Here is a 14,286-nt window from a genome sequence, read left to right on the forward strand (position 1 = left end):
GGGGTATGAGACACGCAGTTGAGAATGTATATGGGAATGGTACATCTCAAAGAAACCCAGTTGCTGGTAAGTAACTTCTTTTTCTCGGCAACCACATACGTTGTAGTTATACAAAGTGTTCCATTTTTAAGAGATTTCTTTTGGTTTCTCATAACCTTGTCAGACTTTTCCCATTCAGGCTGATAGTTTTTGAAGCATGATCTTTTGGCTGAGCTTTCAAAATATTTTGAGTACAAATGCAGATGTAAAGAAATCAACATAATCCCTGCATAGTGAAAATCTGCTTTTATTTGATTTATAAGATTTTTGCAGAAAGAATATTGTTGTTTGATTAAAATGCTCAAAGGGTTTTAATAAGAATCTGTTCTTCTGGTATTGTGCATAAACAACTTGTTGGCTCTGGACAGCACTATGGACTCATCTGAACTAAGGCTGAGTTGAGAAGTAAGTCTGCCATATACTGGACGCATCTACACAAGTCAGTTTACAGCTCAGTAGATCTAATTATTGTGTAGTCAGCGTCTACACATGAGTAATCATGAGTAAATTTGCTACCTGGAAATACAAATAGCAGATTTACTCGTGATAAGTAACTACACAGTAGTGCACATGTAGACACTTGACCAGGAGCAAATGTGCTCCCAGGCAGCAGGGGGTGAGAGGTTGCTCCCTGACCCTGGAAGGTATCTGCTGCCAGGGCAAGCTCTGCCACTGGAACTCAGGCGGGGACACTGTCCTTCTGCTCTGACAGCAGGGAGCTCCCAGCCCCCGCTCTGCAATTGCAGGGCCAGACCTAGGAGATCCTTATCTCCTAGCCCAAGTCCTACAGTGGTAGGGCTGGGGCTGAGAGATCCTTGCCTCCATAGCCTGTGTAAGATGCTTTTGTGGGAAGGAGGAGATAAATGTACTCACACCCTCTCTGCCTGAGGTAGGTCTAGGACCCAGGTCTCCCACCTCTGGAGCATAGGTCATTGGGCAAAAAGTGGGTGGAACTGTCTCCTTTTGAGGTCAGTGCTGCTGTCTTCATGGTCAAGCTAGCTAGTTTAAAGTTAACTTGAAACTGAGAGAGGCCCTGAGAGAGATTGCTGATGTGATAGTCCTCGCCTGCCAAAGCATTTTAAGGCTGTGTGTAGATAAAACGAGGGGCGTGTGTGCATGGCACTTCAAAGCAGGCTAGATGCTTTTGCACCACTTTAATGGTATTGGTTTTTGCACACCTCGGCGGCGTGTTGTGCATTAATTCCAGCCGCTGTAGGAAATTCGGCAGCATAATGCGCCTTGTATGACTTCATAGTATCGCAATGCTTAGGGTCAGAAGGGCCCGAAACAGATCATCAGGTCTGACCCGCTGCCCTGGGCAGGAACAGGTGCTGGGGTCATATCACTCCAGCCAAATACCTGTCCAGCCTCCTCTTGAAGACCCCTAAGGTAGGAGAGAGTACCGCCTCACTTGGGGCCCATTCCAGAGTGACTGTAAAGTAATGTCTTCCTGAAATTCTCTCTAACAATTTGTGGCCGTTATTCCTAGTAAACCCAGGTGGTGCCCAGGAGAACGGAGCCTCCCCCAATTCTCACTGGTCCCCCCAGTGAGTTTGTAAATGGCCACCAGATCCCCTCTCAGCCTTGTCTTGTGGAGGCTAAATAGGTTCAGGCCCTTTAGTCTATCCTCATAGGGCCTCCCCCACTGCCCCTTGCCCATGCGAGTGGCAAATTGGGGTGCAGCAAACTAAAACTCCTCTGAGGACTTTTAGTTTGCTGCCCCTACAGCTGTGGAGTGAAGCACCGGGCTCTGTAGGAAGCCCTGCAGGCAGCCTGGGAGCAGCCCAGGAAAGCAGGCTCTACCCAAGAGAAGCTGTGAGCATTTTTTTTTTTTCCCCCTGGGAGCCTGCCTGAGCTGCGCACGGGCCCGGTGCTTCCCGCTGTGGCTGTGGTGCCCCCTGGGACCACCGGAGCCAGGTGCCTGCAGGTGGGTGCTGCCTGGGAGGGGGTCACTGTTGCTGAGGGGAAGCACCACCTCCCCCTGCAGCCCAGGGACTGCTCTGCCTGCTGGCAGCTTACCCTTCCCTCCCAACCAGAGATGCAGGTAAGTCAGTGGGGTGTGTGCATGCCACGGGTTTAATCGGCCCTAAATTGAAGCAATGTTTTTTAAAACCCACCACTTCATTTTAGGGATCCCGTTTCATCTACATACGCCCCATGAAACAGCAGAGAAAATAACTAGTGAAATTGGATTACATGCACACTTTCCTTTGTTCTCCTTGTATCACTACCATACTCCTTATTACATTGCCTAGTGAGTGTTGTTACCTAACAGCCTTTTTAAGGTGATCAGTGATTTAATCAAAAGTAGGAATAGTTGGTTATGTATATAGCCTCAGAGAACTGAGTGCTGGGAGGGGTGGGGGCACAAGTTTTAGGAATATCATTTTCCTTTCTGTCTTTCTTCTGGTCTAACTGCAGTCCAAGCTCAGAGTCGTAATGGAAAGCGTACTTACATAACTGTCAGAAGCTAACACAGGTCCCAGGGGTCTGAATTAAAGTAATATGATCTGCTGAAATTTGGGACAAGAGAAGAAAGGAAAACTAGCACCTCTGGCTTATATCATACTCTTATTCTAGTGAGCAGTTTGGAGTTGAGATATATATGGCTTCCTTCGAGCTGATTTTAAAAAAGGCTGAGAAGAATTAAGTCTTTTAGGGTAAAGTCTTTAGATCAGTCACAAGCTTTCTTCAAAAATGGAGAGGCCTCTAAAAATATGTTCAGTATCTCCAGAAGTGGACTTAATTTTATATATAGGAGAGCACATATAAACTAGATTCTTGAAATTGAATTGTGCACTTTAGAACTAAATGGATATAAGTGTGTTATATCCAAGATTTTGGAGGGCAATAAGAAAATCCAACTGCAAAGATCTCTATGACAATTTGTGTTTAGACACCACAGTTAGTAAACTGTTCTTTCTAGTGTACCAGAAACTAGTTTACTCAGCTGTCAAGGCAAAAACTGTATAGTCTCAGAAAAGAGGAAAACCACTGCTAGCATTAGTAAATAGATTTAAAGGAATTGGAAATCGTCAGAGACATAATGAGCAGGTCATAATGAGCACCCTGGTGGAGAGTGGTGTGGGAGGGGACAATATTCCTAGCTACTTTGAGGACTTATTTAAAAAAATGTGCCCCCCCCCCAGCTGTTGCTGCTACAACAGGAGTATGGTGTGCATGCATCCAACTGCTGCTCTAACAGCAATGGCATGGGGCAGCTGCCGCCACTGCTACTACTGTTGCCCCTACTGAATCACAACTCCCAGCTGGGAGCTGGTGCCATTCTGGCACCTCTGTTGGCACCTGGCACTGGTGCCCTGCTCACCCACCCCATATTATGCTACCCAGTGGCAATCTTAAGACTTGCTAATTTAATCAAACATGCTGCATTTACTGAGAATAAAAACATTTGGTACTGCTTTACATTAATAGAGAAGATTGCTGTCTATTTAAATTTGAAAACTACTTAAAATAAGAATTCTGGTCAACTTAAAGCAACATTTTATATGCTGCCTCTGAATCTTACTAAAAGCAAGTACATAAAATAAATTTCACTAAGTGTAGCGGGGTGGGCAAAATATGGCCCATGGGCTGGATTTTACCCATCATGGGATTTTTTCTGCCCCACTCGGGTCCTGCAGCCCTGCCAGCCTAGATGGAGGGGGCGAACCTGGGCCATGGTGTTTGTAGCCGGCTCTGCTGCCCCCAGGTTCATGGTGGGACTGGGGTGGCACAGCAGCTGGACTCAGCTTCCTGGCAGCTCCTTCTGGCTGCCACTGCCAGTGTTGCTGCCACCCACCAGACCTGGCCCAGCTGCCTAGGCACCCCAGCCCATCTGCCCTACACTGTCTCCTCCAGGGGCACCGGATGGAGCAGGCTGGCAAGCGGGGTCTCTGTGAAAACCAGCCCGGGACCATCGCAGGCAGGGCACGCTTGGCCAGGCAGATGGGATGGGCCACAGGTGGGCAGAGATGAGTGGCTAGGCCAGGAGCAGGATGGGTGGCTAGGGTCAGGATCATGGAGTGGTGGCAGTGCAGGACCATACTGGGAGCAGATCATGGCTCTGCCGTGGGCCCCAGCTCTATCCTGTCACTGCCCCACAATCCTGGCCCTGCCTGCCCACCCATCCTACTCCCAGATGCCACTGCCCACAGCCCTATCCCCATCACCTAGCTAAGCGTGCCCTGCTCGCAGGGGTCCCAGCCCATTCTCCATTAAGACCCTGCTCCTCTGTCCAGTACCCCTGAACTGGTCTAGTAATCTATCACTTAGGGAGTTCTGGTGTGGGGGAGGGTGTTGACCTGGTCCACAGCAGCTCATCAGAACTCCCTAAATGTCCCCCCAGCCCAAATAATTGACCACCCCAATATACAGTTTATGTATACCCCAGGAATTCTATTAATTAATTCTAACCTAACAAAACTCTTGGGTTAGAGGCAATACCTTTTATTAGACCAACTAAATAGTAGCAAAAAAAAATTCTTTGCAAGCTTTTGGGTCCAAACACGCTTCTTCAGGCTGAGGAGAATTCAAATATTGTAAAAAGTCTCCCGGGTAGAAAAGAAACTTCATTTTGCACAGGGGATGGAGAGAATAGAAGTTTATTCCCCTGGGTAACTCAGCCATTTTGGGAGAGAGTTGTTCTGTGATATGTTGATTAGGCAGGCTTCATCCCTGGAGGTGTCCAGTAGGGCTGTGCAAAGCTTCGACTTAATATTCGATTCAACAAATATTTGACATATTCGACCTTGAAGAGTGAAAGTTGAGTCGAATAGTAGTGGTCGAATAGCTGTTGAATCGAATACCAGTAGTCGAATATTAACAGCGCGGGTCAAATATTCGACTTGCCTATACTGGATTCCCTGTGGGGGGGCGGGGAAAAAGGAAAGTAAGGAGGGAGAGGGGGAAGGAGTGCTTTCATGACTGACATGTGTGGCTAGCCAGTGACCTGTCAGCATTCTCTGAGGTCTCTTCCAATCCCAGTGCTCTGGGGGAGGGACAGAGAAAATTCATAAAAGGCCTCAGTTTTTCAGCTCCCCTGCTTTCTGCCTTGGGGTCAGTTTCTGAGCTGCTGGTGTTCTCCAGCACCTCTGCATCAGACCATGACAGCTAGAAGCCTTGATCTTCAACAGATTCCCTGCTTGCAACGCCAGCGACAGGGATTTCTGAGAACTTTGTGCTTTTATTTTGTAACTATTTTCATATTAGTTTACGCTTATATTGGATAGGGTTAGTAGTAGCCTAGGATCTATTCTATATATAGGAATTTAGTTTATAATTTTTTTTTTAATACATCATTCATTCTTTCCACCACACCAGTGCTTCTCAATATATTGTCTACACACATAAACACATTTTCATAACATCCAGAAATCTAATCCGTGGCGCACAGCACACTTAGAGGTTCCAGTTTACATACGAAGGAACACATTATGAAGTGGGGTGGAAAGGCAGATGGCCACACTGGCCAGTCTGCACGAAGGGGAACAAGGGGGGTTGCAAGCGGGAGAGCTGCAGTTTCTCCCCCCCACCAAAATCGGATGCAGCCTCTTTCCTCCCGCTACAAGGGATGAGACTGCACAGGGCACCAAGTTTCATCAAGATCAGACAAGAAATGCCAAAGTTATAGCCTGCTTCAACCTTACCCATTATAGCCTATAGGGAAGTCGAAGTAGCTCGAATATTCGACTGAGCTTCGACTCGAAACGGACGGCAAATCAAAGTGGGACCCGATTTAATATTCGACATGGCTGTCGAATCGAATATTACGTGCTCTGCGCAGCACTAGTGTCCAGTGTCAGTCAGGGAGGTGAAAAAATTGTCTTTCTTGGCTAGCAATGAAGTTTCCATTTCTAGACAGCTAAAATATGGTATCTTCCATATTTCAGCGATAGAAATTTTTTTCCTACTATTTAGTTGATCTAATAAAAGATATTGCCTCTAACCCAAGAGTTTTGTTTGTCTATAATTCTTAGGCCACCATGGCTACAACATATATCATTAATTCTAAAATCTGTGTAAATATTATTTGTTTAACTTTTCTCAGGCTCTTTTTTGTTACCAACAGATAGCAACGTTAACTCGGTTTTGTTGTTTATCCAGATAGTAACTTATAAATTTATTGCATTATATAGCCTTTTGTGCATATTAAATTTAATGTATCTTTTCTTTAACAGTTGTTTCCCCGAAGATGCACGTGGTTGTATGTAATGAACAATTGCTTGTTATCAATATCTGGTAAGAGTTTCTGTTATCTTTGAATGTCAGTATTTGAGCCCAGTTTATTTTATATTTGAAACATTATTTTGTTTTTTAATCTTCAGGTAAAGCTTCTCAGCTTTATTCACATAATTTACCAGGTCTCTTTGATTATGCACGACAAATGCAAAAGTTACCTGTTGCTATTCCAGCACACAAGCTTCCTGACAGAATACTCCCTAGGTAAATATACATTACTTAAATGTATCAGCAATGTTCAGTGGAACACCTTAATTCTGAGACTCCAGGATATTTGCATGAAATAATGGGGATTCCAAGTAATTTGCAGCTATAGTCTCAAGTTCAGGTTCAAATGAATTCCTCCTACTGGCATTATTTAGAGCATAAGCACATAAATCAAGAGAAGAACTTGTGTGTATTCCAGCATGAAAACTTGAATTCTCCATATTTAATTTTCTTGCCCAGAGAGAGGCTTTAGGTTTGATTCTGATCCCTTTACCACTCTGGAATTACTCATGTGTTTCTAAGGCTACAAATTGTTCCTTCAGGGAAGCTCTGGCTGTTTCTGTTGTAAAACAACCCCTGGGAGTCAGGTTCAGGTATATTTATACAAGAACCAGGGGGAAGAGATTGAAACAGTACCGATTAGGAAGTGTTCAACTTTTGTCCCAGCCTGAGGTATTAAAGAAAGGATACTTTCTTTTCAGAGACAAGTCTTGTAACCACGGAGCTACTAATAAAACCAGAAACAATAATCACCCCAGCAGAGGCTGAGTGTGACTGCGCCATATTGTGCTGCCAACCCAGCATTGGTTTAAAAAGACAAAATTATGAATGCTTAGATCCATGAAACATTGGATATACAGGAATCCATAATTATCCTTTATTTACCTGCAGAAGCCTGGAGTTGTGCATTCCTCCTTCACTCTGTTTCTAGTGATAAGGAGTCCTCTTAAATATGAGGTACTCCCATAGGAAATGGAGTATATGTTAGATTTAGAAGCAACAGAACAAGTTTCCTTAGGAGAAGAAATGAGGAATAAGTGTACTTAGCTGCATAGTGAATAGGTAGATAGCTTAAAATAAACCTGTTTCTAAAATAAAAGTTTCTGTTCCAGTTCCTTTCCTCTTTATTTTTGAAACTTTCTCATTAGACCAAAACAGAAGGTTAAAGAAGTACTTTTTCACAATAAGATTACAAAGCTCTGGCAATAAATGTAATGCAAATTCTGTATGGAGTCCCACAGATGATACTTGCCAGCAAACATCGTATAAAATTGGAGCGATCCTTAGGAGGCTGTGGTGTCTCAAAATAGTCCAGGTGTCAAATTAAAGACCCAGTCTGCTACCCCAAGGGGATTAGTTTGCAATTTAGCGTAGCCTCCATGAGCCATAACATACCTTCTACTTGAGAGAGAGAGAAATGGTGAAAATAACCTAACTGAGGATTCAGGTTGGAGATGGCATTGATGTTTATAAGGCAGAACAGATCACCAGAGTACTTCACAGTATTATAACTTCTTAACAGATGGACTTAGCAGCAGTTATGATTCCCAGCTTTCTGAGATACAATTTGTAGCCCTGAATTCATTAATCATAGTTAGGAAAGGTTTCTGTGAAGTTGCCTGCAGACAGCTGTTAAATGAACCAAAACTGTATTCTCCCTGGAATTTAAATCTGATTTTTGCAACATCTATCTCACCCACTTTATGAATTATTTCACAGTTTGTCTCCATACTGTCTTATTTTCCTCATTCCCCATTAGCCAGGAGGCTATGCAGATTGAGAACACCAGTAGCAGTGGACCAATGTGGTCAATTTTACAAGGTCAGGATCATCATGAGATTACCAAAATAGCTCCAGCACAAGATGACATTTCATCTACATTCCAAAGGGCTCAGGAAACTTCCTGTCTAGTCCCATCACATCCCAAGAAAAATGTTGTGCTGCCTGAATATGGAAAGGGCAGTCACAATGCACATAAGCAGGACAGTAATTTTGATATTCCACGTTGCTGTTTGCTGTCGTCTTCCCCTCAGTAAAAGGCATCCACAGGACACAGTAACCGTGCAGATTACAAAATGCATATCTGAAATACAGAAATAGCAAGATAAATGATCTTTCTACTGCATCCTAAAGCACTTTACCATGGTTGCCAAGAGCTTCCTGAAGAATGAGCTCAGTATGAAAAATGTAAATGAAGTGAGAGTAAAATTCTCTGAAGAGAAAATGCAAAGTAGAATTCAAAGCAGCTGCATGGGCTTCAGCACATACATTTGCAGAATGTTATAAGCTTGATTTATGAGGCTTAGATAGAACATTTGGTGGTAGCAGAGTGCTACAGGTTGCAATCGTCATGGTCTCCAAACCAGCTTCTTTTCCTTGACTCTTTTGGAGTTCTTGCCAAGTCTTTCATGATTTCTTCCCTGCCATAGCTTGAAGCAGTGCTTCATCTTCCTCTTCCTTCTCAGCCTGTCAGCCCTTTTTGACTGTGTTTTTTTTCCCTTGAAACGAAAGAAGGAAAGTTTTGTTAAACTCAGTCCTTTCCTTGTTCTGTCCATGATTCTCAAGTAGGTTATTCAGTGTTATTAATGGGATCTTCTTCATTCTCTCCATCTTCCTGTGCTGTTCCATCATGGCTCCATTCTTGGCCTTTCTCTTCTCTTTGGATACCTTGCTTATGTATAATGCCCTTTACAAATACAAATTGAAATGTCCTGTCTTTGCTGATGACCCTATAATCTGCCTCTTCTACAAACTTGTAACTTGTTCAATTTAAAATTTTAGACTTTCTCATTTCCCTGTACTTGAATGTCTGATCATCAGCTGAAGCTCAGCAACGCAAAACCAAACCTCCTAAACTACCTATTTCCAAAGTCTTTTCCATCCATCCTTTCTCTGCAACTGTGGCCAACACCTTATCAATTATGCATTGTATCTGTCTAACATCTTCCACCCTGCTCTTTCTCTTGATTCTCACATACAACTTGTGTTCACATTTTAGCTCAATCATTTTGGATATCATCTTTAAGATACTTTTCCTGTTCATCCATATGACCAAAAGGTCTTGCTCAAGCTGTTGCCATCTTGCAGTTCAGATATTTTAATGTCCTTTTCTCTGTCTCTGTTGGATGTAGCCTCCACCCCCACCACTGTATCTTTTCATAAACCTTCTGCAAATTTTTCCCACAGGTATGCCCAAAACTACTTCACTGTCATCCTTCAGATCTAATTATAAGTTCTGTTCTGATTATAAATTAGCCCTGCATATAAGTTGACCCCATGTTTTGGGGTTTAATTTTAACTGCAGTAAAAGACCTTGAACTGTGGTTGCCCTTAAAAATCTCACAGGAGAATCATATTTAACCAGGAAAAGAACTCAGAGTTAAATCCAATACAAACAATGAAACACAGCCAAAGTTAAAAAAAAATAAAATAAAAAAATGACTTTGTACTTCTATTGCTTGCACGAAATTTATGACAGTAGGGGGCCTGTTTATAGGTTAAATGCCAAAAGTGAAAGTAGTTGTTATAGTTTGTTTGGAGTGGAAGAAAAGGTAGCTCTCTAAGCAGGACAAAGCATTATTTGAGTTGTCCATTTTGAAGGATAAGTGGTCGCAAATAGTAGCTCTAGTTACTGTAAGTTAGGTTTAACTGCTTCCAAGCTCCAGGGGAGACAAACATGTCTGTCTATAAATGTGCTAGGGGTATTGTTTTCAAGAAAAAAATAGATAAGTACCGTATGATTCCCTTGTTTTAGTTCTTTTGAGTGGATATTATTCCCTTTATTGCGCATCTTAATAAGTAGGAGATGGAGTTGCTGTTTTTAGCAGATTAATAATTTTGTTTTTGTATCCTGTAGGAAGTTTGCTGTATCTACTAAAATTCCTGACACCAAATGGTGTCAAAAATGTTGTGTTGGTAAGTAATGGCACACCAAAGATACTTCAGCAAATAGAATATTTGGTGACTGTTTACATCACGTGTTTAGGCCGCCTTTCATGAAAAATCTATCTGGTGGCATATAGGAAGCTAACATTCAACTATGGACAATGACTTCTGGCACTGCCTTCAGCAGTTTGGATTAATATAGATTGATGCTGTGGGTCTGCTTTGTTTTCTTGCAGCTCTAGCAAAATCTAAAAGGCCAGTGTAGGTTCTCTAGAAACAGTGCCAAGTAAAGTAGGGCCCAGTGCAGCCACCACTTAAGAGTTGCCACAAAGCACCAAAAGGTTTCTGTTCAGTAAATGTTCATAAAAAGCAGGAAAATCGCTGTATTTGCGTGCTTACATGGACTTTTCCCAAAAACCATACCTCTAAAACTGGCATGCATGCTTTCAGTAGAAAGGCTGATTTCTGCACTGGAATTGAAGCACAGGGACTCTGTAATAGCTACAGGGATTGTCCTCACAGCCAAGGATGGGGAAGGGTGTTATAGTTTCACAGTTTGTTTCAACCTTTTCACAGCTGCTGCTGAATTAACAATAGCTTTTGCCAATTTGGCAGCAGCCGTAAGAGGGTTAAACTATAGCTGTTGCCTGTATAGATGGTCAGGATTCAGCCATAACTCTGTAAATGTCATCATTCATCCTGCCTTCCCAAAATGAGGTGAGGTTTTGGGGGGTTTTTTATATGGTGGTACGCAGTTTGTAAGAAAACACAGTACTTGTTGCATGAACTCTCAGATCACGTGGTGTAGTTCCCTGTAAGCACACAACACAGAGCACATTTTCAGTTTCTTACATAAGCAATAGTGCAGTATCACCCTGTTGTGGGGGATGAGGAGGAGCTTTACAAGGCAGTTGATTAGAGTTAGGTGCTTAACTGCCATCTGTGTCTTTGAAAATCTCCCAAGTGCTGCTAGTGCATCTTTGTCACTTGTTTGTCTTATCCACCTGTAATGTCTTTTGGGCTTGTAAAATTCTTTCGGGCGATAGATATCCTTTGTTATACGTTTATTTGTTGCCTAACCTAATAAGCAGAGGATCTGGGTTTTCTGTTTCTTGTGGGAAAACAGAGAAAAACATGGATTTTTACCCCTTTACCTGAGGAAATGGTGGATTTTTCATTTTAGCAGAGAAACCTGCAGATTTTACTCTTTTTTACAAAGAGCTCTCTGCAGGCTGGCAGAATTCCAGCCTGCAGGGGACTGGGGTGAGCCAAAGGAGGGCGGTCAGGCGGGGGGGGCCCAGGCAACCTGGAGAGTAGCTCCAGCAGGTAAGTTGGGGGAGTTTAAATGAGGCCCCCATAGAGAGGGAGGGAGTTGGGTGGGACTGGGGCTGGGGATAGGGTGCTGCCCAACCAGGAGTTGCTTGGAGCCCAGGGCTGCAATGCGCAGCCACAGGGCCCTAGTGGGGAGCAGAATGGGGTTGCAGGTGGCTTATCCAGGGTGCTGGGGCCAGTTCCTCACTGCTGTGTGCACTCCCAGTGGGGTGGGGGGGGACACGTACCCCCCCAAATCTGTTCAGGGGGTGGAGGCAGGTGCAGGCTGCCCTCTTTGGGTGTGGGCTTCCTGCCCTGCTGCCCTCCCTTGGGGCCTCCATAGCCCAGCAGGTGGGAAGCACTGCTGCAGGGCAGAGCGAGGCTGCATGGGGAAGCTGCTTGCCACTGCAAGCTCCATGCTTCCCTAGTGAGGTGTCCTGTGTGTAAGTGAGAGCAGTGAGGGGCACAGCCCTGCAGCTGCCACCCCTTCTGCTGCCGTGCCAGGAGGGGACACCTCGTCAGGGCAGTGTAGACCTCGCAGCAGCAAGCAGCTTCCCCGCTGTGCCCTGCAGCATTGGGTCACATCTGCTGGGCTGTGCAGGTCCTGGAGAAGGGCAGTAGGACAGGGAGCCCGACCCCACACCTGCCCGTAACGTCAGTGGGCAGGCAGCAGGGTTGGGGGACCGAGGTTTTGCACTCTGCTACAGCAGCTGCTGCCTCCTGTGGGTGGTAGCTAGGGCTCAGGCACTGCTGCGGGTGACAGAGGGATGTGGACCCAGGTCCCTGACCCTATAGTCCTGGCAGCTGGGGGAGGCAGGGGGATATGGGTCGTGGACAAGGGGCACCAGCAGGGCCAGGGGGCTGTGGTTTCAGAGTGAGGGGCCTGGACCTGCATTCTGTGAACTAAGGGGGCAGGGGGATATCTCATTTTTCCATAATAAAAAACCCCCAATCAAATACCAAAATGTAGAGGTATTTAAAATTTATTTTATTATAGTGAGTGAGGCACAGGTAGTCTTGCAAATTGCTTTAAAATTGTAAATATATTAAGAAAACATTGTGTTCATACCTCTCTCTCTCTCTCTATATATATATATATATATATATAGTGGCCTTTCATTGTAACTGTGGATTTTGGGGAGGGGTTTATCAGAGAACTTGCGATTTTCTATCAGGGAAAACTAGGGTCCCTGCTAATGAGGCTTTGACTTGGTTGAGATATCTGGCCTCAGTAAAATGTGGACTGATGTTCTGGACTGCTGAAAGAAATATGTTCAGGTCTGCCTGAAAGATGGGAAAATACTGGGGGGAAAAATTCTGGTGGATATAATCTCTTTAAATACCTTTAGAATATAACTTGTAAAACTTATTTGTCTGCAAGTTTTCTCCTCAAATGCTAAATAGAGACCTTGGCAGTACACCCCACTTGTAATCATATGGTTGTCCTGGTAAGCCAGGCATTGTTTGTTGGAAGGCTAGCTAGCACATGGCTGCTTCTTTCTACAGTAGTCAGCATCTGGAAATTCCTAGACATTGCTCACCTGGTAGGGTTGGAACTGGCACCTGTGATGGAAGTCAGATGCTGCAGTACCAGTAACAGTTCCTCTGGCCTAGGGAAAGCAGCACTGAACTGGAAGAGTTTGAATATCACCTCTCCCACTTACTGGTATTAATTATTGCACATGTCACATTCTGTGTTCCTGAGTTGAACCTTACCTTAGGAGTATCATTCCCCCCATTTTACAGATGGGTTGAGTGAGATGTTGCACAAAGGGGGGGATCTACAAAGGCATTTTTAGGTGCTGAAAGATGCAGATAGATTTTTGGAATGTCAAGGAGGGGTAGGGATGGTATTCCCAGTAGACTTCATCTGCTTAATTTTATTGAAAGTCAGTGGGGTATAGGTGCCTGGTCTTCCTCTGTACCTTTATAAATGCTGTTTGGTACTTATCTGTATTTTCGTATGCCTAAATGAGAATCTTGGCACAAAGTGGGTCAAATGGACTTTGAATTCAGATCATTAGCCTGTAAGTGCTCTGAGGCAGAGACTTCATAGCTTTGTCATTTACAGTTCTAATAAGCTGTTGATGCCTGAATTATAGGAGGTTGGCCATACAGATTCATACAGATTGTAAGGCTGGAAGGGACCTTGGAAGATCATCGGGTCCAGCCCCTATGAGGCCGTTTACAAGTGACACCACATGTCCTGGCTTTTCCTTGCCCAAATGTGCAACCTGAATGTTCTCTTTAAATGAGTTTTAACTGAATAGTGATAAAAGGGATGAGAAGGAGCAGCTGCCAGTCGAAACTCCAAAAGGGAAGACTATCCCTTAACCTTTCTAGGAGCTCACTGCCTAAGAATGCAATTCTTAGGAATGGAAATGGGTGTTTCAAGAGTCCTTTCTTATGTTGGGTCATTTTCAGAATGGCAAGGACTATGTTAAGTTAGATGGAAAATGTTTATACTTAGTAAATGTTTTGCCTTTTCTTTCTTGGCAGTGAGGAATCCTTACACAGGCCATAAATACCTTTGTGGAGCACTACAGACTAGCATTGTTTTGTTGGAATGGGTTGAACCAATGCAGAAGTTTATGTTAATCAAGGTAAATGTTACAATAAGATGTCCATGAACAGGAATTAATTTCTCTTTAGAGGGTAACCTTTTAGCACAGCTTTAGATTTATAGATGCTTTTATTTTTAACTGATTAGTAGGGAGGTACTGAATTCACGGCAGAAGTAGAATGCACAGTGGCTCCTTTAATTTTGCATGTTCCCCCGTGCGCACCTTGCCCCTTGCTCCCCCTCCAACCTCCCACTACTGA

At 44.0% G+C, this 14,286-nt stretch overlaps 1 protein-coding gene and 1 long non-coding RNA gene across 7 annotated transcripts in view; one reads left to right on the forward strand and one right to left on the reverse strand.

Annotated features, from left to right (window-relative positions):
- The window catches only part of MAP4K3 (mitogen-activated protein kinase kinase kinase kinase 3), a 137,978-nt gene that overhangs the window by 105,386 nt on the left and 18,306 nt on the right, over positions 1–14,286 (forward strand). For all 6 annotated transcript variants that reach the window (XM_090052713.1, XM_090052721.1, XM_090052732.1 and 3 more), the window contains 4 exons: positions 6,219–6,279; positions 6,366–6,483; positions 10,124–10,182; positions 13,963–14,066. In XM_090052713.1, coding sequence (XP_089908839.1) covers positions 6,219–6,279; positions 6,366–6,483; positions 10,124–10,182; positions 13,963–14,066 — 342 coding nt within the window. The remainder of the gene's footprint in view (positions 1–6,218; positions 6,280–6,365; positions 6,484–10,123; positions 10,183–13,962; positions 14,067–14,286) is intronic.
- LOC149873907 (uncharacterized) overlaps positions 6,498–14,286 on the reverse strand; it is a 40,648-nt gene continuing 32,859 nt past the window's right edge. The window contains exon 4 of the long non-coding RNA XR_016443075.1: positions 6,498–8,350. This is a non-coding gene — a long non-coding RNA (uncharacterized LOC149873907). The remainder of the gene's footprint in view (positions 8,351–14,286) is intronic.

Source organism: Crocodylus siamensis, chromosome 1 (genome assembly GCF_052110815.1).
Source record: "Crocodylus siamensis isolate JL-2025a chromosome 1, ASM5211081v1, whole genome shotgun sequence".
NCBI lineage: Eukaryota > Metazoa > Chordata > Crocodylia > Crocodylidae > Crocodylus > Crocodylus siamensis.